The sequence below is a fragment of the Pelodiscus sinensis genome, chromosome 15 (genome assembly GCF_049634645.1).
Source record: "Pelodiscus sinensis isolate JC-2024 chromosome 15, ASM4963464v1, whole genome shotgun sequence".
Taxonomy (NCBI): domain Eukaryota; kingdom Metazoa; phylum Chordata; order Testudines; family Trionychidae; genus Pelodiscus; species Pelodiscus sinensis.
This window is the reverse complement of record NC_134725.1, coordinates 37,821,241-37,844,806: the sequence shown is the minus strand read 5'-3', so window position 1 is coordinate 37,844,806 and position 23,566 is coordinate 37,821,241. Positions and strand designations below refer to the sequence as shown.

At 47.3% G+C, this 23,566-nt stretch overlaps 1 protein-coding gene across 1 annotated transcript; it reads left to right on the top strand.

The window, feature by feature from the left end:
- The first annotated feature begins 1,174 nt into the window (after window positions 1-1,174).
- Window positions 1,175-22,911, top strand: GLTP (glycolipid transfer protein). The gene is made up of 5 exons (XM_075898857.1): window positions 1,175-1,362; window positions 13,296-13,357; window positions 14,086-14,219; window positions 15,436-15,586; window positions 21,974-22,911. The coding sequence occupies exons 1-5, from the start codon at window positions 1,260-1,262 to the stop codon at window positions 22,154-22,156; spliced, it is 633 nt and encodes a 210-aa protein (XP_075754972.1). The 5' UTR covers window positions 1,175-1,259; the 3' UTR covers window positions 22,157-22,911.
- The last annotated feature ends 655 nt before the right edge of the window (window positions 22,912-23,566 follow it).

Sequence of the window (23,566 nt, the reverse complement as noted above, 5' to 3'; positions counted from 1 at the left end):
GAAAAGAAAAAAAAAAGAAAACACGCTGCAATCTCTGATAGCTGATTTCTCAGTCTTATGCATTTACTGACCTCTTATTGTCTTCCAGGACACAAGAATCAGATCAGAGTCTTAAAAAAGGTTATTTTATAAAAAAAAAAAAGATATAGTTGGTAAGCATACTTGATTGCTAAGAGTTATAAAGCAACTGAGAAAACAGATTAAAGCACAGGGAATTATTTCCCTGAGGTTCAGTTTTAGTTACAGTGTATGCAGTAGAGTATGAATTTAACACAGAGGAATGTAACCAAACAACAAAACAAAAAAAATAACCTGATCACATCTAACTAAAATATTCCTTATATACTTACCTATTCATATTTCAAAAGCCCAGTCTAATTCTAGGCCTGGTATTCTTTTCTAGGCATCCCTGCCTTGTTCAACTCATCTTGTTCCCCAGCTTTTGATTTGACCTTCCCAAGCAGCAGGCAGATTCCCTTTCAGGTCAAATCTCAACACTGTATTTCCATTGGTTCTCCTGGCTTCTTGGCAACACTTCCTAGCTACATGGGTTGAACACTTTAGTTACAGAATGCTGGGATGTTGAGAAAAGAGCAGCACTCCTCCCATCCATCACAGGTAGGCACCCCTTCCCGGCATAGAGCATGGGCAGATGTTGACCCCAGCCTTCCTAGCCTCAGAAGGGCTGGCAGCAGTGCCTCCGCGAGGCTAAAGCCCAGATAGCCCCAGGAGACTGGAAGAGTTGCCTCAGGAGACTGAGGAAACCGGAAACCAGGGTGGCAGTTGGTTAGCCCCCCCAATATCCTCTGGCAAGGAGTTCCACACGTTGACTGTATGTTGGTACAGAAACCCTTCCTTGGTTCTACACCTGCTGCCTAGTGACCTATGCAGCGAGTGACTGCATGCCAGGGAGGGGTAAATAAGATGCCCTCATCCCCTGGCATCACGCTACAGGCCCAACCCCTGGGCAGGCCTCCAGGGGGCGCTGGTGCGGCTCCCCCCCCCGCTCTCCGCACAGCCGGAGGAGGCGTGGCTGGCCGCGCGAGTCTTCTCTCCAGGCTCCCTTCCGGAATGGGCGGTCCCGGCCGGGGATTGGGCGGGCTGGGGCAGAAGCTGCCCGCTGATTGGGCGGGCCGGCCAGGCTGGCGATGGGGCCCCGCCCTGAGAGGCTCGTGCCGGGTGCTGCGCTTCCCCCTTTCCCCCGCGCGCTCAGTGCGAGCCTGGCGGCGGCTGCGGTGCGGCCGGCTCCCGCCCCCGCCATGGCGCTGCTGCTGGAGCACGAGTTCCGTGTGGTGCCGGCCGACCGGGAGATCGAGACCGGCCCCTTCCTGGACGCCGTGGCGCACCTGCCGCCCTTCTTCGGTGCGGGGCCGGGGGGCGGCGCGGGGGTGCGGCGGGGGGGGGCGCCTGCCTTGGCCCCACCGCGGCTGGGGAGGGAGGGTGCGTCTCGTTCAGCCCTGGGTGAGCTCCCCTGCGCCTAGCCCCCCGGTCAGAGCCGTGTCCCGCGCCAGTGGGGAGGTGGCCCCGTCCCAGGGTTGCCAACCCGCAGTAAATTTACAGACAGTCTGTAAAAAAATTAGCTGAAATTGGATATGTCCGTAAAAAAATGTAGGTGCCCGTATGTTTCGTAAAAAGTGCAATAACATTTCAAAAACCCGCAGTTATTCTATAGCCACTCACTTTCTTCTGTGCTGCTTCCGCTGTTTTACTGCGGAGCAGCAGAAACTGGGTGTTTTAGTTGTTTAGTTGTCAGTGTTCGGATGTATGATCACTAAATGGAAAACTTCCAGCACCGTGACTAACTAAATGAAAGTGAATTAAATAGCATGTTGTTCTTGTGATGTATGAATGACAATGATTACTTTTCACTTTTGGCCATTTATGTCGTCTTAATATAGTATTCAAATTATGTGTGTAAAAAAATTTGTCCATACATTTTCCCCTTTTGTCCATAAACGAAACTTCTGTGGGTTGGCAACCCTGCTCCACCCAGGCCAGGATGGACCCAGAGGCCCTGCACAGGCGCTGGGCTACTTTGGACACAAGTCAGACCCGTGTGGGGAGCTGACAGCTGGGTACCACCTTGAGCGCATCTCAGGTCTGAGCTTTTTCTCACCACAGCAGGTTTGCCAGCTCTTCCCTTTGCATTGCCCTGCAGTTGGCTCGCCGGCCGCTGCTCTGCAGTAACCTGTTGGCTTGCTGGCTGGGGCTCTCCAGTAGCCAGTCCACTGACCTGTGCTCGGTTTTCTGTTTCAGGAAGTGTCAGGATGCTGTCTCTGGATGCACTCAGTTAGACAGAGAGTCAGTCACACTGGAGCTGAGAAAGTCAGGAGACCTTGTACCAGATCCTCCACAGCTGTGTCCAGAGAGATGTGAGGGTTAGCCATGCCGATGGGAATCTGTTGGAGAGGCTGTGTGTGGGTGGGAGGGATATCAGCTGGCTAGATAATTTGAGTTAAGGTATTTCTAACACTTCACCAGTGCCTTGACTCCAGTGATTCATGGGGTGTCTTTTAAATGTGGGAAGGGAAGTTGTCTGAGGGAAAATGGTGTAATTAAAGCAGTACAGATCCTATTTAGGTCCCAGTGCTGGGGGTGTGTGAAGGGTGTGAAAGCACCCTCCTATGGTCCCCCATGTAAGTATGCTCCGGCTGGCCAGGCTTGGCGAAGCCTGATTTCCCCCACTTATTTGGAGGACCGTAGCAGGTACATTTGCACTCTTGCAGTCCACATTTACAAAAAAAGCACCTCCCTACAGAAATTCCTGCATACAGGCCTGGTGTGCATAGATGAGCCCTTAGATGACTGTACTCCAGGCAGAGCTGTACAGTGCCAAATGTGCATGCAGTTGCGCTGGTATAAAGCTGCTCACACCAGTATTGCTTATTCTGCTGGACAGGAAAGAGCTACAAGTGTGTGAGCAAAATGTCACAATGTCAACACCTTGAAAACAGAATTTGCCAGTCCCAAGGTAGAAGCAGTCTTTGCACCTGTAAATGGAATGGCTCTGCTGTGTATTTGTTACTGACTGGATGGAAGAGGCGGACTGTGGAATATAGGAAAGCTTGATACATCCTTAAGATTATCTTCTCTGCTTGTCTGACACAGTATATAGCAAAACCCTTGGGAGCAGACTTTTCAGCAGGATCACCCTACAAATCAGAAAGAGGTTCCCTAACACGAGGAGTCTCTTAAAGAGGTTCTATATCAATTTACACAGCTCTGTAACTGTATCTGGGGCATTGTAACCATGCTTTATCAGCCAAAAGCACATAGACATAGTCCATAGTCCAAGTGTGTGGAGATTACGTGGTCTGTTAGTATACAAATCATACTAGGAGCCTTACATTGATAGGTCTGCCAGCGTTTGTTTGTTCTCTCCCAAACACAGCACAATATCTATCTAAAAGTGTGTGTTTGGGGGGGTGGGGGGTGATTTGGTTAAAAAAAAAAAGCATGGCAGATTTGGCTTATGGCTTTTTTACAATGCTCTTAAAGTGTAAGCAGATTTAAAGTTATGACACTGTCTAAATTCTAATTTTGCTGGGGAATCTTTCTAGTGCTTCTCCCAGGTCTTAGTAGAGCAAGAGGTAGCAAAGGAGACTGTTAAATAGAACTCTGACCCTTAAAATTCAGCTGAATTAGTTGTATTGGAATAAAGTAAGGGAGGTTGAAGACTGCATTTAAGGCTATGCGGTGAGTTGGGTCCATGAGGGATTTGTAGGGAAACTTGGTACACAGATGACATGTCCAGGGGATCTTTCAGATACATTTTTCTGGACAAGTGAGTGCTTGCCTGGCCTCAGGAAAGGGCATCAGTGAAACAGCAGCCTCCTCCCATAATTTCAATGTACTTCTCAAGGAAAAGGGGATTTCGGGTTATGAGATTCCTGCTTCTTTCCTTACCCCTCCAACTCAACTACTAATAAAATAATTGTTGTAAATGTAGACAGACCAACACAAGAACAGGCCACCCTGGTGTTGAATATCTGGCTGGTGCATGGGAAAACTGCCTCAGTTATTCTGCCTCAGCTGAGGTTCATGGTTCCCTTCTAATGGAGTTAGATGGGAGAACATTGTCTGGTCCTCAAAGAATTGGCTGTAATTCCTGTCCAAGGAAACAAGATGCATACCTGGCATCTAGTATGTTGGTGGGAGAATATATTTGCTTGCTCATCGACAAATGTAGGCCACAAGGATTGATGGGTAAAATTCTTTGGCCTGTATTACATAGGAGGTCAGACTAGAGGATCATAATGGTCCCTTCTAGTATTAAAATCTACCTGAAATATTGTTCTGTTCCCAAGAAATATGTTCTGTTGCAAGTGAGACATGGGGATGGTGGCAACAGAGTCGAAACTAAGGCTTTCTGCGCCTGGGGCAGCTACTGAACTGCGCTCCCCCTCACCCAAACAAAAGATAAAATTCTTAATTTTTTGTATGTATTTTATTCGTTGCACCTATATTCAGATTGCAAATAGATGATAGTAAAGATATAAATGAAATCATATTTTAACTTTCTAACTTTTATTTTTGTGCCCCTAAATGTATTGCGCCTGGGGTGAGTGCCCCACTTGCCTCACCCTTGTTACGGCTCTGGGTGGCGAAGGGAATGCAGTTGTTAGCAGGCGACTTATTGGATCAGTCTTGCTCAGTGTTGTTTCCTTTTCCGTGCTGAAATCTGTGTTTCAGCCCTAATGAGGAGAGGACAGGTCTGAAGGTTGGCTGGTAAGCAAGCACTGGTCTAAGCAGGCTGCATGGTCAACTAAGCTGGGATGTTGAAAGTAAAACCCCATTCTTCACACCCTCAGGACGAGTGCAGCTGAAACAAGAAGCAATTGAATGTTTGTTTGTGGTGGCAGGGAAGGAGACAAAGACCTGGCACAAACTGTCCTCCTGCCTAAGCTTTATCACTGTGGTGATGGCCTGCTTAAGAAATCTTCTAAGGATTGGGTGCCGCAAGTTCTAACTTCTGTGTGAGATGCTGCTTTTGATCAGTAGAGCCTTAAAACAGTGTTGGCAGTTAAGCTTCAGCCCTAGGTACATCTGCTGTCCAAAAATTTGCTCTTTTACCCTCCTAGAGATTAGCAGTTTACCTGTGCTATCCTAGATTAGATATTGGGGTCTCTTCTTTCACCTCTCTGTGCCCCATGCCTCTTTCCTGGAACTGAATTCTTAAGCCCCCAATATTTCTCCCTGCTGTACTTCTTCCAAAGCTTTTCCTCCTTCCCACCTAGGCACCTATGATGTGTGGCAATTGTACCCTGTGCCTGAAAGCCAGAGACGTTGACTGGGACAATGCCCAGGTCAGAAGCCAGTTTCTATGCCCCTACCTTGCCAGGCGGTTTGCATAGAGGAGGCTGTTGGGATACCAAGGGCCATGTTGACCCTCCCGAAGCTTCCTGGCTTAGGCAGGGTTACAAATCCCTCTCCACTGCAAATCTCCCAAATTTGGGTTTTGAGTATATTCCCAGTGGATGTCTACAGTCCTGCCTCTAGTACAAGAGTTGCCAAAATTCTTACTAAGGTGACCCACCAACTGCATTGTCTTTCCCTGCTTCCCCTTTTCTCACCTTCCAGTGCCCAGCTCTCCCCCTCCCCCTGCCTACAAGCCTGCGTCTTGGCTCCCCTCTGCCCTCTTTTGCTCTCCCAACCCTTTCCCCTCGTGCAGCCCCAGCCATCTCCTATTTCTCAGGCTGCTGGCTATCTGCATACTGGCTCCAGTTGCTTATCTTGTGCTGTTGCTGCTTGGATCCCATTCCCCTGCCTGCTATCCTGGCCCAATGACGATGGCAGCACAGTGAGGGCTGGGAGCACTTTGAGGGCATACCTTTGTTGGGGAGTGACAATCAACCTACATACACCTTTCCTGTACGTTAACAACTCTTTCGAGCAGTAGGGAGGAAGCTGACTTGATTTTCTTAATTTCACTGCTGCCCAGAGCATTCTGACTAGCAGCAATAAAACGGACAAGGCATAGTTCAGTCTTCACTCTGCTGTAACTTGGTGAAGGCCTTGAAGCTGCAGGACTGCACCAGTTCCCTTCTGTTCAAATTTGTGGTTATCTTTACCATTGTGAGGGCTAAAATGAGAGATTAGATTCTGTGGCTGTCGCAAGGATATGCTTCCCCGACTCTGTGCATTTGTCCAGTCCCTTAATCTAAGAACATTTTTCATGCAAGTGTTTGACAGCCAAAAGAATTAGGTATGTTCAGAAATAGCCCCATTCTCAGATAAAGAGCCTTGTTGATAGGCAGATTATATTGATAGTTTGCTTTTTTCATTGCTATGATGACTACATGAATAAGTAGGCATTTGCCATTCTGTCGTTTTGTGTGTGGTGTATATAAAAAGAACTTCAGCCTTATGATAACAGTGACTGTCTTTACAAGGGTGCCAATCTTTGTCAGTGAAGAGAATCTATAGCAAGAACTAAGATCCCAAGCCCACACTCAAAACAGTAGATCTCTGTGAGTTGCCCATCTTGCGACTGCTTACGTAAGCTGCAGAGGTTACTCCTTGTTGCTATTGCTATTCTGATCAAGAGAGAACATCTCTAAGCTTTGTTGCACTCTGTAACGTGAAACCATCCGTTCAACCCAATATTTACTCTTACCTGATTTGGCAGCATAAGCATGACTGAGGTAAGTGGTGACAGGCAGGGAGGTGAATGACATTAATGGATAGGAGGGGTAGAATGACTTTTTTTCCTTTAACGACTCAGACGCTATGGTAAGAGCAGATAAATAAGAGCCTTACCTCCCCACAACACTGCAGAAAGATTTAAGTATCCTAGCAGTGTTCTTGTAGGTATTGTCTTAATTTGACAGATCAGCTGGGATGTGGAATTGAGCCACAGATGAAGAGGAACCTAGCTACTTTGGTGAATGGAAGTATGGTAGTGTGGCATCACTGGCGTGGTGTCCTGACAAGTCTCCTGCTCCATCAATGATAACCATTCGGCTGCATGCTTGGCTTCTCAGTGTGTCGTATTGGCTCGCACAAGTAGCAACACAGAAAACTCTAAGAGCCCCCCCAGCTGGATTGACGGCACCAAGCCAGGTTTATTGTAAATGAAGCATGGTAATAGTTTCTCCGGATCAGATGTCGACAGGTCAGCTAAGAATGTGTGCCCATGACAATGGACTCAACTCAGAGTCAGGGGCTCGGCCACTGTCCCCTAAGTCACACATAGACCTCTTCCTTGGGGTACACTTTTGTACACGGGTCCAGACAAGTTACACATCACTCCTGACGGATCAAATTGCCATGCTCTGATGCTACCTGGTACAACCAATTACCTTGTACATGGGAGTTTGATCACTGTCTATCATGCTACCTATTATCTGTGGGGAATGTGTTAGCTCCAAGATGTTTCTTCATGAGGTGTTCTGTTACCATCCCTCCGGAACATACTTACAGCCTGTGCCTAGCACCTTTGAAGTCTGAGTGTTTCTGTAATATCAGCCCTGTTCTTGCCAACTTCTGTGAGCAGGGCCTCTCTCTCGATGACAGCTTCTCTCTGCTTTGTATTAGCAGAGTCTTGACCACTGCTGCCTAGGCCTCAGACCTGGCCTGTAATATGTGGGCTTATGTTTGAGGCCCTCATCTCTTTCTTACAGGTGGCTTTTTTAAAATCTGTAATGGAGGGTGACCCATCAAGTGGGTACTGGAGCCAGCGTTCGTGCCTGGGATTTGCTGGCTCCCAGTTCTGCGTTGAGTCTACTCGTGCTGTATTCCACTGCAGGCCTCACCTGTCCTGTCTTGCTGCATTGTAAAATGCTGAGCTCCTCCTGCTGGTTGGGTGCCAATAGGTTAGCTAACTGTCGGAAGTAGGGATGTAAAATCCTGTTTCATTGGTAAACTGGCTAATCAATTAAAATTGGGGGCTGGTTCGAGAACGCTTTCTCCCCCCCTCCCCCCCCCAGACATTTGCTGCTCCAGCCTGGCTGTATCAGCCGCTGCCTGTGGTGGTGGTGGGTGTCAGCGGGGCCCCTGAGGTATGAGCAGGAGGCTGCTCCCAGGTATGGGTTAACCATTACCAGTAAGCATCAGCCGTTGAGGGTACCAGGTGACCAGTTAACCTGTTACCCATTCACATGCCTAGTTGGAAAAACACCAGGGGCTGCTTCAGAAAGATGCTGCTGTCTGACTCCTTGTGTCTGAGCTTCCTGAAGGCCCATGGAGGCAGTGGGAGCGCAGTAGGATGTGTCACCTTTACAATACTGCTGGAGAGTTACTGATATCATCTGTCCAAAGCACCAAACAAAACCCTCTCTGAGCACCCAACTCTGCTGAGCCCAGTGCCCAGAGATGGGTAAGAAATCTTGCCAAGCGTAAGAAGCCTTGGGGGGGGGGGGGGGGGGAGGATCTGTTTTACATAGGTTGCCCTGAAATCTATGACTGTACAAAACTTACTCCACCTTGGTGCAGGGAGCATCTAGAACAGTGTTTCTCAACATTTTTTTTTATAAAGTACACCTTTTAAAAAAAAAAAAGTACCCCCAGTACCTACAGTTTTCAGGCACACGCAGTTTTTTCTACTATTGGAACACATTTGTTTAAACAATGTCATCATAGCCGGGACTTCTCTCGAGTCCCCCTAAGGATACTCGTACCATTGATTGAGAAGCACTGGTGTAGAACAGTCAGTGTAAAAGGCAACTCTATCGTGAAGCAGCAGTGTAAAAAGGGCAACAGAGTTTTCATGCATGTTCCCACAACTATCAGATTTCTCAGAGTACCAGGGAAAAGCTGTTTTGCTTCTGGCAGTCCGATCCCACAAATGTTCCCCGTGATGGGGGGGAGGTGAAGACAGGGTTTGGTCAGATATCTGGAGCCACGTTAACAGTTCTGTTGTAAAGTCTAGCACTGTTTCCTACCTCTAGCGATGTAGGGTAAAAAACAGTAACTTGGAATAAAACTGTTGACTCTGACTTCACATGGGGAGCAGCAGATCAGTTGAACAAAAATGTCGCTTTTTACCCGTCCTCCAGCTGCATCCCAGCAGCCTGTCTGAAATATGATGTGCTGAAATTTCCTAAAATGCTCAGCTAGGTCTTTAGCTCGCATGCCCATCATTATTGTCATCTTTGGGGAGGGATGCTCGTGTATGAGAACCAAAGCTTCTTACAAAGGGATCATCCCACACCTGGCCTGCCTGACTCAACCATATTGTAATTCAATGACTGACTGGATTGCATCACTAGACAACTCCTGCATTAGAAATTTAATTGGCAAAGACCCTATCCAACCGGCTAAACTACTGAGTTGAAAAACCGCTGACACATGCGGTTCAAATTCTCTTGAAACAAACCAGTGACTGTAAGATCTGCCCAGGCCTGCCCAACCAAATTAAAAAGGGAGTTAAAATGATTTATCCAGAGTCATCTGGAAAATCATGGGTGGTGTCAGGGATGGGTCAGACTGGACTCCAGTCCAGTGCTTAACCTCAAAACTGCTGTCCTTGTCCAGTCCCCCTCTTTCCCAGGTCACTGGAAGCTCCGTCATCTGTGCAATAATCTTTGTAATACTTAGTAGCTTCTGTCCCTGTGTAAGGGTAGAGGTTGGTTGAGTTCTTATTACCCTGCCCCAAATTAGGCTGGGGGAAAGCTTTGTTAAATTGCTGTTGTGGGAAGGGCCGCTTGATGGTTGAGATCTCAGCCTGAAATCTGTTTCTCAGGGTGTCTTTCCTTGAGACATCAGCTTTGTGATGTAGGAGAAACAGCCTGTCTCAACCCAGCAACCCTCCAGCACAGCATAGGGTGGCCAGGTAAACCTGGCAATACAGGCTTGACTCAAAACATCTGTTGAGAAATCCTGCTTTTATTATGCTGTGACCTTAGGGAGCTGTATCCAAAGTAACCTGCTTTATAAACACACAACAGAGGCACAAGTGAAGCCATTAGCAGCTGCCTCCTTCACATATTTCTATAATGTTCACCTTACTAACCATTGCTACATCTGCTGTGTAATTAATTTGCTTGTTTACACTTGAAAGTTAATTCGGATCAAAGTAGGGTATGGATTTAAAGTGTGATAACTGTCCTGGAATAACTTGTGTGTAGACAAGCCCTAAACAGCCTGATTTTTTTTTTTTTTTAAATCAGGCCACATGAATGGCATTGGGATATTTCGACAGTGGATGCTCTGCTAAATTGCAAGCATGTCGGGTGTCTGCTAAGCCAGCAGGACAGAGGACTGATTAGTCCTTTCACCTGCAGCTTTATCACCAGCTTTTCCAGGCTGGTAGGGTGGGGCAGCCAGCAAGAGCCAATATGTTGCATTCTGGGGAGTCGCAAATCAGAAGGAAAGGGAGTAACTAAGCTAAAACTGGTAAAACAGGAGTATGAAAGGCAGAGCAGCTGTGGTGACAGGACAGTTTGTGTTAAGAATAGGGGCCTTTTAGATCTTATTAGGAGTAAGTAGTAGCTGGTGGCTCCTGCACCCACCTGAAAAGGGCAGAACTTCATTGCTGAGTTAAGTTTTGCTATCCAGTAAAGCTGTGACAAGCAACCTGTGTCACTTTTAAATGTAATGGATGTTCATTGGAAGCTGAATAAATCTGAAAACCCATGGCTCAGTAGAGCACTAATAATAGTCAGATTAATGTTTCAGAAATGGAACTGCAAACCGCAATTAGCAGTTGAAGATTGGAGCATTGACAACATAATCTTGGCCACCGTGGAAAGGATTGTGTACTGTAACCCAAAAGTCTGATACTTGATGCTTACCTAGAATGAGCCTGCTAAATGCATGCCCTGCTCCTTGCCCTTCCTCTCAATTTTGCTTCTGATCTTTCTCATTCTAATAAGCGTGTCCCTTCAATATCTCTGCATTTAGTATAAAAATTGTATAAACCAGTTGTAAATAGTCATGTAAATAATTGATTCATTCAATATAATCAAGCAGTTAAAGCATAGATAAAGCTAGATAGCTGTGGGTTAATGCATCATGAGACACGTTTAAAGGGACTGGGGGGCTGTGTATGTGTGTGATAATGTTTAAGTGTAATGGGGGAAGAAAGAAACAGCATTGTTTGGATGGTGGAAAGTGATTCACCCTCTTCCACCTGGTGGCTGCGTCTTTGGTTGATTGGATCTTATCTTACCTAGGGGAAGGTGACTCCATTCTGGGCAGCCCTGGGCCCTTTCCCAAAGGCAGAATGGGCTGTGGGCGTCAAAGGAGGAGTTTAGCAAACAGTGCTTTGCCCATCTAATCCACTGTCTCTGGTATTCAGAGGCATGGAAGCCAACATTCCTTCTCAGCCCATCCCCACCCTGTGGCCAGCACTGCTGCTTTTGTCCTGCCATGCCCAGATTCCTTCTGATATCCCATTCCCCCTCAGCTTTCCTGACTTCTTCCTGGTTCTCCTCTCTGTCTGGGTCCTCCTCCACTCTCCATCTGCTCCCTCTGCGCCAGGGAGTAGAGAATTCTTTTTGGGTTGGGGGGCCCTCACTCAAGTGAGAAGGAGGGGGAAAAACCTTCACTGACATGGTCCCCAACTGAGGAGGAGGAAAACACTCCCCACATTCCCCTCACACACCAGAGCTTGGGGGGGGGGGGGGGCAGGCTAGTAGATTTTGTGTGACTAGCCCCACAGTGGGACAGCAAGGGCTGGAGGAGCACCAAGCAAGGGCTGCCCAATGCTGTGGGGGAGGAGCCCCTAACCTCAGGGGCTGAATCCAGGCAAGCTGGGGGCCACATCTGATCCCTGGGCTTTAAGTTCCCCACCTGTGCTCTGCATCCTATGGGTGAGCTCACTTACGCAGTCTCGGCCATCCTCCTGATGCTGAAGGCTCAGGTGCTCTGCTCCTGACCTGTCTCCCTGCAGCCAATCTTGTACCTTGCCCCAGCTGTCATCTCCTTTTGGGAGTCAGCTTGAATGTGGCATGACCAAAGCTATATTCACAACCTTTCCTTATTGGGGTCTAGGTGATACACTGGGGCTTCTGGGGGCTTCAGTAAAGTATGTCCTAGGTCAGACACCTCTCCCTGCAGTGTGCTATGGATTTGGGGGGCCAGTGGAAATAACTTGTCTGGAGCGGTCCCGGGCTGTTGGCCAATGGAATTTCCTTAGCCTTTTAGGCATTTCCATCCATGGGGGAGAACTAGGGCTGTCATGGAATGCACCCCATGCAAAGAAATCCCAGTGGGGAGTGTAGTGTCCAAGGCCCATTGGGGTTACACCATAACGGGGATGCCCCAGTCCCTGAGCTTGGCCATGTTGCATGTATTGCCCCAGTTGAATTTCCTGAATTGATGCTCTTCAGTGGCAAACCCAGAGTGCTGGTTCCGCTGCCTTTCACAGTTCTTGGATCATGCCCATCTCATTGCACCGGTGGAATCCGTTGCTAGTTAAATGTCCGCATTGGACAATAGCTATTGTTCTGTTCCAGGAGCTGCCTCAGTGGTCATGCTCCTGACAAGGTCTGCCATTGAGGCAGAATTGCATTACAAAAGAACCCCACCAAAGCAGAGTAGAAAGCAGTATAATGGCTGCCTTGATGGCCAGCCACTACAAATGACTTGCTGTCTCTTTTTTAATGAGATGCACTGGCTTTACTAAGACTGCTTGAGCCCCATCAGTCACAGCACAGGAACATCAGCATTGGAGTTGGGTAAAGGAGTAAAGTGGTGGGGAAAATGGTTCCCAAATGCTTGTGGTCACACATGGGGCCAGACCCCACAGGCAGTGAGAGCCGCCAGCTCCCCACACATCTGTTCATGTGAGCTGCTTGCTCTTCTCCCCCCTCCCTAGGCTGCTGCCTCTATTGGACAGTGGTGGGGGAGGCTGCTCCGTGGGATGCTGGTGCAGTCTCTGTCCATGGGGAACCCGGACCCCCTGTGGACAGAAGCTGCTGCCATCTCACGCTACCCCTGGGGAGCCTCTGTCTGGCTTCCCATGCCAGTAATTTCATGGTACCAACTTGTAGGCTTTACAGGTGAATTGACTTGTCCTCAAAATGCTATAAAGATAGCAGTAGGGCGGCTCTCAGTTTTTGCCCCAAGCTTATGTGCTTATTTACCCACTAGACACTCTGTTCCTAGTTGGGCTATTTCTAGATCTCATGCTTTGTTCAGCCTGGTGTGTGTGGGCGGTGGGGTTTTTTGGGGGGAGTTTTTTGTGTTTTTGCTTTTTTGTACCTGTGAAATGTTCTGGGTCTGTTTGCCTTTTGTTTGTTTCAGAGGGACCTAGTTGGAAGCCCTGATTCAGGCATCTGTGACACAAATTGGCTCTTTCTGTTGGATTCTCTGACACAAGCCCTCCCCTCCCCCCCCTTTTTTTTTCCTAGATTGCCTTGGGACACCAATCGTGTATTCTCCAGTCAAAGCAGATCTAGCTGGAAATATCAAGGTAGGAAGGGGTGTCTGCGAGAGCTCGGATTCTTCAAGGCCTGTGTTTTGGTGGTACTTGTGCTATGCTATGCAACTCCACCACTAAAGGCTACAATATGCTATGCCAGGGAGACTTGGATGTGGTGATTTTCTCCCATTTGGAGCTGTTGTCAAAATGGAAAGCTGTAAATTGGTGATAGCAAAGAGGGGACACTGGATTTCTTAATACAGCTTCAGGAGCATTCAATCCAGGGATGCTTGTTGCTTCCTGCCTCTTCTCTCCTTCCTTCCCTCCCTCATCCATATGTTTAGGTTCAGAATTGACACTTGCTGTTCATGTCTACTATTCCTTTACACAGATTTAGATCTGGCCTTTACTCAGTGAGTTGCTGCTTCTTGAAATTACCCCTCCCCACCCAGTACCCCCAGCAATGGATACCAGGATCAAAGTTTCTTCTTGAAGGAGCCTGCGATTCTGTGAACTTGGGTGTCTGGCAAAGATGCCTTTTGGCTAGTGTGCCACTGAATTCCTCTCTTACACGACTGTGATGCATCTATGGATGTTAAACCCCGAGAATTAGGATAAATCATTTTCTCTCCTCCTGCAATGTTGATATGCATTGCTAAGCTGCCTGTCATGGGAGGGCCATTCTCACAGTGCTGTGCATTTCGATTGCAATGCTCGTTTCTCAGATTGTAGACCGCTTTCAAGCAAAGCTCCGAGTTCTCTCCTTTGCTCAATTTCAGAAAATCCGAGCAGTTTATGAATCCAATCCTACCAAGTTCAAAACGCTAAAGAACATTTTGGAAGCGGAGAAGGAAATGTATGGAGCAGCCTGGCCGAAAACTGGTGCAACACTAGCGCTCATGTGGCTGAAAAGGTGAAATGTGGATTCTGCAGCTGTTGTATACTTGTGGGGGCATATCTCTTGCTCTTTAATCTTACATGCCAAATGCTGATTCCACTGCAGAGAATGAGTTGCTTCGCTTGGTTCTGGCTTAGTTAAAACTCCTGACTATTAATTTGGGTTCCTCTCCAGTATGTCTGTCACCTGGTAAAACAGTGCTGTTGTCTCCCATCTGTAAAGTATGTTCTAGCATAGTAGCTCCCAACCAAGGGGCTGTGGAGTCCCGTGGCTGAAGCCCAGGGTTTCCCATGGAACTCTGAGTCCCAGTGTTCCCTGCAAGTCTAAAGCCCCAGGCCTTGGTGTCTCAAAGGCTTGAAGCCCCAGGCCCCTGTGGGGCTGACCCTCCCTGCAAGAGTGAAACTGGAGCCGTGGGGCCAAAATCCCATGCACCCTCTACCTGGTGCCTGAAGTCCAGACCTCCAGGCCCTGAGGTGCCCTGCACCTGGTGCCCCAAGCCACAGTGGGTCTAGAGCTGGGGCACAGCTGGCTGAAACTGGGAGCAGAGCTGCAGGGAGCCCAGAGTCTCAGCATTTGCTGTGGGGCTAAAGCTCTGGGCTCCCCAGCAGAGCTGAAGTCAGTATCAGAGTTGTGGGGCTGACCCCCAGAGTCCCGAATCTCAATGCAGCCTCCTTCCCCCACCATGAGGCTAGAGCTGTGAGCAGAGCCATGGGGCTGAAGGCCGGCTTTGGCCTAGACTGTGCGGGCTCCTGATGCATGTATGGCTGGAATAGTAAATGCTAGAGAGGGCCACATGAAAACCCTGGCACAAGAAATCCAGAATCTTAGGGGAGGTCAGCCCGTGGTGAGGCCTGCTGCAGCTACAGCCCGTTAACCTCCCTCGGAGAGATGTTTTGAGACTGGTAACATGGGTGACGCTTGCAAGGAGTTGCCAAGCTGGCAAATGCTCTTTGTCTTATGAGATGCTGGATCACAGCAATGGAAGGGAGGAAGTAATCTGTAATGGCTAAACACTCAGTGAACCTGGTTTGCCTTCCCTTGGGTAACTAACACATGAGCTGTCCCAAGGGAAGGATATGGCACTCCCCTTTCATAGCAAGGTAAAGTGGATGAAGTCAGATGCTGTTTGTCATTCTGTGACCAAAAGGTGGTAGCTGGACAGTGAAATGCCTGGTTGGGAGCTGTCGGCATGAACCTCTCACATGGTTCTTCTGTGCTCTACTTCACTCAGAGGCCTGAAGTTCATTCAAGTTCTTCTGCAGAGCATTTCAGACGGGGAGAGGGACGATGAAAACCCGAACCTCATCCGAGTTAACGCCCTGAAAGCATATGAAATAGCCCTGAAGAAATACCATGGCTGGATGCTGCAGAAGCTCTTCGCAGTGAGTGCCTGTCTGCCAAGGCAACAGGGGTTAGGGATGCTATGGTGTGGCAAAGAAGCAGTTTGCTAAATCAATAAGAGAAGAATTTGGAAGTGGCTTGTACCTTCTGTGCTACTTGTCATATCTGCCGCTACTAGGGTCACAGTGACTGTGCTTTTATTAATCCTGCGGTAATCAATAGTCAGTTGCCTGGACCGCCCATCTGCCTTCCTTACAGGCCATACAGTAGAGTAAAAGGGAGAATTTGTCTTCCAAATAACTCCTTGTTGTTTTAAAGCATGGATAATTTCCATCAATTGAGATTCTGCTTCCTTTGGATAAGGATACTGTTTCTGTGAGGGAACCAATTCTCCCACAATTTTAACACAAGCTTTTATCTTTCCGCAATCAGTTTTCTTTTGGGTCCAGACAATGGGGAATTTTAAGCACCATTCTGTGGCTTGTTGGGCCATAATATTTGCAACTATTGGTTCCCCTTTTGTTTAAGGATATTAAAATGTGATTATCTGGCTAATCAAATTGTATCAACTATACGATTAGTCGAGCGCCTCTGCAGAACCGCAGCAGGGGTAGCTCCAGGAGCTGATTCAGGCCGGGACTGAGCAGTTCTGGCATGTACCGGCTCTGGAGCCACCTGCCTTGCAGCTCTGCATTTTAAATGTAGTAAGAGCTGCTGGTGCAGTGCTCTGACTCCAAGACCCGAGCATAAGGTTGTGGGGGAGGGAGATTGGGTTACAGCAGGGAGGGGAGGTGTCTGGCTCTGAGGAAGGGAAGGGGGACTAGGTTGTGCACAGCATCCCGGCCAGCTCATGGTCAAAGCTGGCCGCTCAGTGCACGTGCCCCAGCACCTGGAGGGAGATGCGCAGCTGTAGCAGCAGTGGCTCTGGGACTCGAGAATTAGGTTAGAGTTGGGGGAGGGGGATTGGGTTGGGGGGAATGTGTGCCTGGCTTTGGGGTAGAGCGGGCGACGTGCCTGTCTCTGGGGAAGGAGATGGGGACTGGGTTAGAGTAGGCTGCTCTTCCCCTCCCCTAAACGGCTGGCACACTTCCTGAAATACCAGGTCTGTCGCACCACCGGGGACCTTTTTCCCCCTGCTGCCTGCCTGCGCAGAGGGGCAGGTGGCAGGGAGTAGGAATCCCAGGACTGCATGCCAGCTCCAACTTCTCAGAAAGCACGCAGCTGTCGTGGGGAGCAGAGGAAGAGTAGGCACTTCCTGAGAAGTTGGTGCTGGCATGCAGTCCTGGGACTCCTACACATATACACCCTGCACAGGCAAGCAGGCAGTTGGGGGAAAAGGAATTCCCTGGCAGAGCGACAGACCGGGCATTTCAGGAAGAGCACCAGCTGTTAAGGGGAGGGGAAGAGCAGCCTGTGCGCTTCCTGAGACCCGGGATCCCCAGGTACTGGCCCCAGCTGGCTCTGTCCCCTCCCGCTGGCAAGACCCTCCCCCCCGCAAGTACCCTGCCCCAGCGCCCTGTCCGCTGCCCTTACCAGCACAGTTGGGGCCATATTAGTGAGGCTTGGAGGTATTGGGGGGGGGGGTTGTTTTTTTTGCATCTCACTTGTGTGGCCGTGACTGACTTTTCTGTGGGTCAGTGACCCCTGACTCAAAACAGATTCCCTGCCCCTCTCATAAATAAAGACAATGCTGAAACATTTTGCGTTTGACATATTTTATTTGAAAATGAAGCCTGGCTAATAAGCTGGCCATCTGGCCGCAGCATCATAACACTCCTGAACCCCGTCCCCAACTCCAAACATGAGCCCATCATACCCTGGAACCCCCTGTCCTGAGCCCCTCCCATCCCCAAACTCCTGCTCCCCCATCCCCAGTCTTCTGCCACAACATTCCTGCACCATCCACACACTGCAAATCTGTGTCCTGAGCCCCTCATACTCCCAGCCTCCCTGCCCTGAGCCCCTCATGCACCCTAGCCCAAACTCCTGCACCCTCATAGCCACAAGCCTGTGGCTTACTCACACCCCAACCCTCCACCTGACCCCAACTTCTCCAGCCTGGCACCCCGCTCCCTGAGCCAGCATCTACTTCTCTACTTCCTCCTGCACCCAGATTCCCTCCCAGAGTTTGCACCTCTCACCCCTTCCCAGTGTTTCTTTTGAGAGCCACAATAGCAGTGGAGACAGTGTGAAGAGCCGGGGCAAAGTTGTTGAGCCGAAAACAAACAAACAAAAAGGCAGGGCCATGAAAACCCCGGGGGAAAGTTACTCTTCTCCCCCTCGGCAAAAAAAAAAAAAAGGAAGCAGCCATGGGACGGTGTACCAGCACCTATTTTCCCTCAGCGTATGGGTTTTTTTTCCCCTCTCAACTTTTCCCAAGTCTTTGTAGCGGTTTTTGTTTTGTTTTGTTTTGTTTTTTTGCTCAACAGCTTTGCCCCGGCTCTTCACGCTGTCTCCACTGCTATTGTGGCTCTTCGTCTGGAACGGATTGGCCACCCCGGACTAGTCGCTTACATCCCTACTTTTGTTATAGGATCTGTTGTCCAATTTTTCCTTATGGGGAGGAGTTGTATCTAATTTCCATAAAGTGCCTTGTGGTATATCAGTCAGTCTGCTCCTAAAATGGCGTCACCTGTCCTATCAGGAGTTTGAATTCAGTCTCTGTAGGTTTTAAATTGTTGTACGGAGTAACGGTTTTCTGCCCCTTCCCATCCTAGGCTGGGCTTCCCTTGGAAAGATTGTAATGTGACTTGCTTATTTTTGGTACCGGCTTTGGGTTGGTTCCTGTTTAGTAAAACTGCTGCTACTGTGTCAGTTGCAGCCAGTGTAGGAGCACCTCTACCCTGCTGGATACAAATACATGGTCAACCTCTAGAGTCCTAGGTCATTTTACTGATGAGCCTCCCACATGGAGCTCCTATATGTGAAAGAGGTTCAATAACCAGAGAGCCCCCTCCCTCCCCCCGTTCCTTGTGTCCCCGGAATGGGAGGGGATCTGTTAATTCAGGAGGAGGAGGGGGAAGAGGAGCAGTTGAGGTTACAACACTTGCTGTTTGTTCCCTCAGTGTCTGGAGCCTTAAGGCTTCTGCCAGTAAATCTTGCAGGGGTTCTCCATCCCACTTTTATTTGCTACTTTGTGCTGCATTAACTCTTTCGAGGCTATCGACTGAGTCCCTCTTTCTGAGATTCCTTCTCCTTCCTCTTTGGGTCTGAGGTCTTGGTTTTACATTTTGGGGGGTCTGTATACAAGCTTTCCTCCATGGTTTCCCTTTCCCTGAGATCTGCGTCTTGAAGACCCACCCTGGGATCCAGTTATACCTTTACTGCCACTTCTATGTAGTTATTTGCTGGACTAGGTTTCTCAGTACCCGTAACATAGCTGGCTGATTGGGTTGCCACACTGCTAATTTCCCAGCATAATGTGGGAGTAAGGATGCAGCACACTCTCTTAAGAGTCTGCACAGAATGGTACTAGGTCCAGCTCTGTGATATTACCGGGTGTAACTAAGCCAGCCATTAACTGCATTAGACCCCATCGGGTTTAATAATTCATGGGGGTCTTCATCATTTTTCTATGTAGCTATCTCAGCTTGGGCCATGAAGTTACATCTACCCATTAGCGCTCCAAACATTATAATTAAATCCAGTATATTGGTCTGATCCATGACAACACACCTTTCTATAATCCCCTGAATTTCTGCTGTGGTACAGACACTCATTAGGCAGTGGAGTTCTGTTGTGCTTAAATTTTCCTTTTCCCCCAAGCAAAATTGTGCTAGTGCCTCATCTAGAAAAATTTCTCGTTTTAGGGTTCCCAGCCACTTTGCCATGGCTTGGAGGTCAAAGGCAGGCATCGTATTTACTATCTCATTCCCGATATCTGAATGACTTGAAACTGTTGTGCACTTTACTGCCGCTACAGTGTTTTGATCATCATGGTGGGCAGAGATTCTACCACAATATCTCCTCCCCAATTTAAAATGAGGTCCCAAGGGTCTGACCATTCAGAATCTTCAGTCATACCCTCCCCAAAATCACTGCAGCAATCTGTTTGCAAATCCCTGCTTAAATATTTAAAACGTAATGAGTGATTTGCAATGGTTATGGTCAATGGGGGCTCTCCCTGGCTCTAAAGTTAACTTCTTGACCATCCCCTTCTCTCTTTCTATTTTCTCTTTCTTTAATGAGTTCTTGCAGAATTTGAGATGTGTTAGATTCCCTTAAGGACAGGTACAGAAAGTTAATTGAATCTGGATACTGGTAGACATGCATTTCCATCTCTTCACTTCTATAGCAGAGACTTGCAGGTCCTGGTGCTGTTTACTGTTTTCATTTTTGCATCTAGCCAGTCTGAGAAACATAAATAAATTAATTAATGGAGTTCCCCTATCTCCTAGAACTGGAAGGGACCTTGAAAGGTCATTGAGTCCAGTCCCCTGCCTACATAGCAGTACCAACTATCACCCCTGATGAATTTTTGCCCCAAATTCCTAAATGGCCTCCACAAGGATTGAACTCACAACCCTGGGTTTAGCAGGCCAATGCTCAAACCACTGAGCTATTGCTCCCTGCCAACATCTCATTACAAGTTTTCCCTAAGAGCCAGACTTTTCATTAGCATTGATGGCTTATATACCAACAAATATTTGGCCAGTTTATCTTCCAAATCTGAAGTTGTGTGCACATTAGCTAGTGATCGATCTGTTCAAGGCCTGTATCCAAATTTTTGTAAAATGTCTCTCATTTACAAAAATGCTCATTACTCATTTTCCTCTCCAGGAGCCTTTTTAGCATTTGGCTTTCACTTGACACTTTCTAATAACCCAATCTCCTATTGGGACTTAATAGCAATTCTTACCCTCCTTATTCTTCTTTGTCTTGTATCCTTAGAGTCCTATATGAGGGTGAATGGAGACTCTAAGCTTCTACCTTTTGGGCTCAACCCTACTGCGACTGAGGGAATGATATCTTTAAATTATTCCCCAGCAACTGGGCTGGAGAGTGGAATCCTAAACCCCTCTCCTTATTTGTCCCTACTACCACTGATGGTGTGTGTGCCATTAAGACAAGTCCTTGTTTTCCTAAAAAGTGAAGAGGGAGCGAGAAATCTAATTCTCCTCCTCTCTTACCCAAGCTTCTAAAACTGGGGGTGTGCACACCTTAATGATCAGTCACTTCAGTACCAAAAACTGCAGTATAATCCTTTAGTACTCAGAACTACTCTTCATTGACTCTCAACAAGGCAACAGTACATGCGTCCCTCTTTCACAATTCTCCACTAAAGATGTCATGCTCATAAAACGCACATGGGATCTTTATAGGGGGAAAAGGCAATACGCTGCATTTATTGAGAATACAATGGCAAAGCAGTTGATATATGCTTACATAGAGACACAGACACTCTATCTCTGTTTCTGTCTCTTTCCTGTCAGTGATGATATAGTTGCCAGTCTGTTGTTCACATTAGCTTGGTGGCCAAATAAGTTAAGTGCGAGGGAGGAACCAGGTTCCCTTCAGCCCAGACGGAGGTTCCAGTCTGACAAAAGGATGAACCCTGCTCTTATGGGAAAGCTGTCCTCTCTTTATAACGGTCCTTCTCTATCAGGATCAGGGAGTTTTACATCATGCTGTTTTTCTGACAGATGACTGTTATCCTGGTTATTCTTGATCTTTATTTTCTTTGTTCTGCCATGCTGAGCTGGTTTGAATCCCAACTGATAAATGCTCACCCTTTTTGTCAGTGTCCTGGAACACCAGTCTGCCCTCAGTTGTTATGCCTTCTAGTCCGTTCAGTATCACTGGTTCATTGGTGGCCTTCCTCCATATCTCTCCCACATTCCTTATTCTAGCACAGAACAAAAACAAGAACAAAGGTTACAAGCAAGAAATTTTTTAACAAAAAGCAAGTCATTGCATTCTTCTACTGTGTTATAATACATCTATTTTAAAACAAAGTAGCCATAAAATCCAGATCATTTCTACAGTAGTTCTAAATCCTTTCTATAACAATTCTAAATCTATTTCTACTTCAAAATAGTTAAGAATATTAGCTTGGTGCATTGGAACTTAAATGCTTACATCCACACTAAAAATAAAAAATAGGAATTTTTCTGCTACAAAGGTGTGATGGCTGGTAGGCAGAATGAGCAATGGTGAGCTCAGAAGGTGGTGTCTCGGCAGGGGACAGTGGTGCTGATTTAATCTTCTGTATTTGAGATTTCCTTGGTAGATCAGACAACTTGGAAGAAAACTAAGTTCTATACCTACTTGTGGGCCTGGTGCTTAACCCACATAGCTTCTAGGGTGCAAGCAGCCTGAGAGAGAGGAGCTTGTTTTACCAGCTGTTGGTATAAAAGCCAGTGTCAACTCTGAAGCGAGCCAGGTGTCTTGTCTCCCTCTGTTTCACTCATTCTTTCTCCCTTTCCTAGGGATCAGTCTATGCTCTTCCATACAAGTCGGATTTACTGAAGGCTCTTGAGAAGGGGAAGAACGTGAATGAGGAGGAGACTATGGAGAAGATCCACCAGTTCCTAGCAAAAGCCACTCCTGTGCTGGATGCAGTTTATGAAATGTACGCAAAAACGAATGCGGAACTGAACTACAAAGCGTAGCGCTCGCAAAGGACTCCTACCTCCAAGTATAAAGTACACACTACCTTAATCCTACAGTAGGAAACCTAAATCACTGCATAAATCACTACAAGCACGGGGGCTGCTCCCTCTCATCACGTGACTTTGATTCCTGGCCTGGATATTCAGGGAATAGCCCATTTTTAAATAGTGGTCTATAGAAACAAAGCAATAAAATCATGATTGTATCTCAGATCTTTGTGGAACTACAAACACCAGTTTACCAACTGGAAAGCAATAAGTAAAATTTTAACAGATTTCTTTAAAACAAGTCTGGAGGAAATGAGATGTAACTGACCACTCTGGTTAGCTGCTCCTGTTTTCTGGCTCTGCCTCAGTTTTAGATAAGTGTGTCTCTTACAAAGATATTAGGGAATATTTTGGATTCTGTGCTCTGAAAAGGGCACAGTATAATGTGGTTAACCAGCTTGATCACAAGAGTGACTGAGAAGCTTCCAAAGTAATGCCAGAAATTTGCAAGAAAATAAACTGTCAGTGACTTTCCTGAGTGGCATTGAAATCTTGTAGAATTTGGAGTTTTCTCCTGTATGGGAATGATTTCTTAACTTTCTTCAGGGACAGTTACTCCAAATTAAATCACCTGTAACTTGTACATGTATCTCTTTAAAACTTTTTTGCTTCGAGACAGAAGTTGCCTTAATAGTGGTTTGTGGCACAACTAACCCTTATCTTAGGACAAGGAAGAGTGGAGCTTCAAATAAATGCTAAAAATCAAACATCAGTCTTGAATTTTTTTTGTCATCTCGGACAAGAACTTCTCCTCTAGTGCCCTGGGTATAGAATGTCTCATCACCCCATCTGTTAAATTTCTCATGGAGCATCTGTTTGATAACATGGGCCTTCACTCTACAAACATCTGGAGTCCTAAGTATGCAGTTAGGTAATTTAGCTACTAGAATTACCTACAAGGCTATTTTGGATGTGGAGTCTTTGCGTTTTACCAGCAGATGGGGCAATTTGCTGTTCAACATGATCTAGATTTAATTCCACTGATTTGTAATTTGCTATTTTTAAACTTTGACTGTCCTGCTCCACCAACTTTTACCAGTGTGGAAGCACAGAGTAGTAGGGCTCATTGCCTAATGTCTTTTTTGCCGCCTGTTTTTGGTTAAAGGCCACCTTGGCTCTCTTGACTTGGCCTGGAGTTCTATCCTATGTTGAAAATATTTACATTGTCGGTTATGAAGCTCTGCTTTTCCCATCTAGTTCTTACCCCCTCTTCCCCCCACTACAGAAGGGATGTGGATGCATTGGAGAGGGTCCAGCGGAGGGCAACCAAAATGATTAGGGGGCTGGAGCACATGATTTACAAGGAAAGACTGAGGGATTTGGTTTGTTTAGTCTGCAAAAGAGAAGAGTGAGGGGGGATTT

Coding starts and splice junctions, on each gene's coding strand:
- GLTP (XM_075898857.1), top strand. CDS start 1,260: ATGGCGCTGCTGCTGGAGCACGAGTTCCGTGTGGTGCCGGCCGACCGG. Junction 14,220..15,435: donor GCGCTCATGTGGCTGAAAAG/GTGAAATGTGGA, acceptor TACTTCACTCAG/AGGCCTGAAGTTCATTCAAG. Junction 15,587..21,973: donor TGCTGCAGAAGCTCTTCGCA/GTGAGTGCCTGT, acceptor TCCCTTTCCTAG/GGATCAGTCTATGCTCTTCC.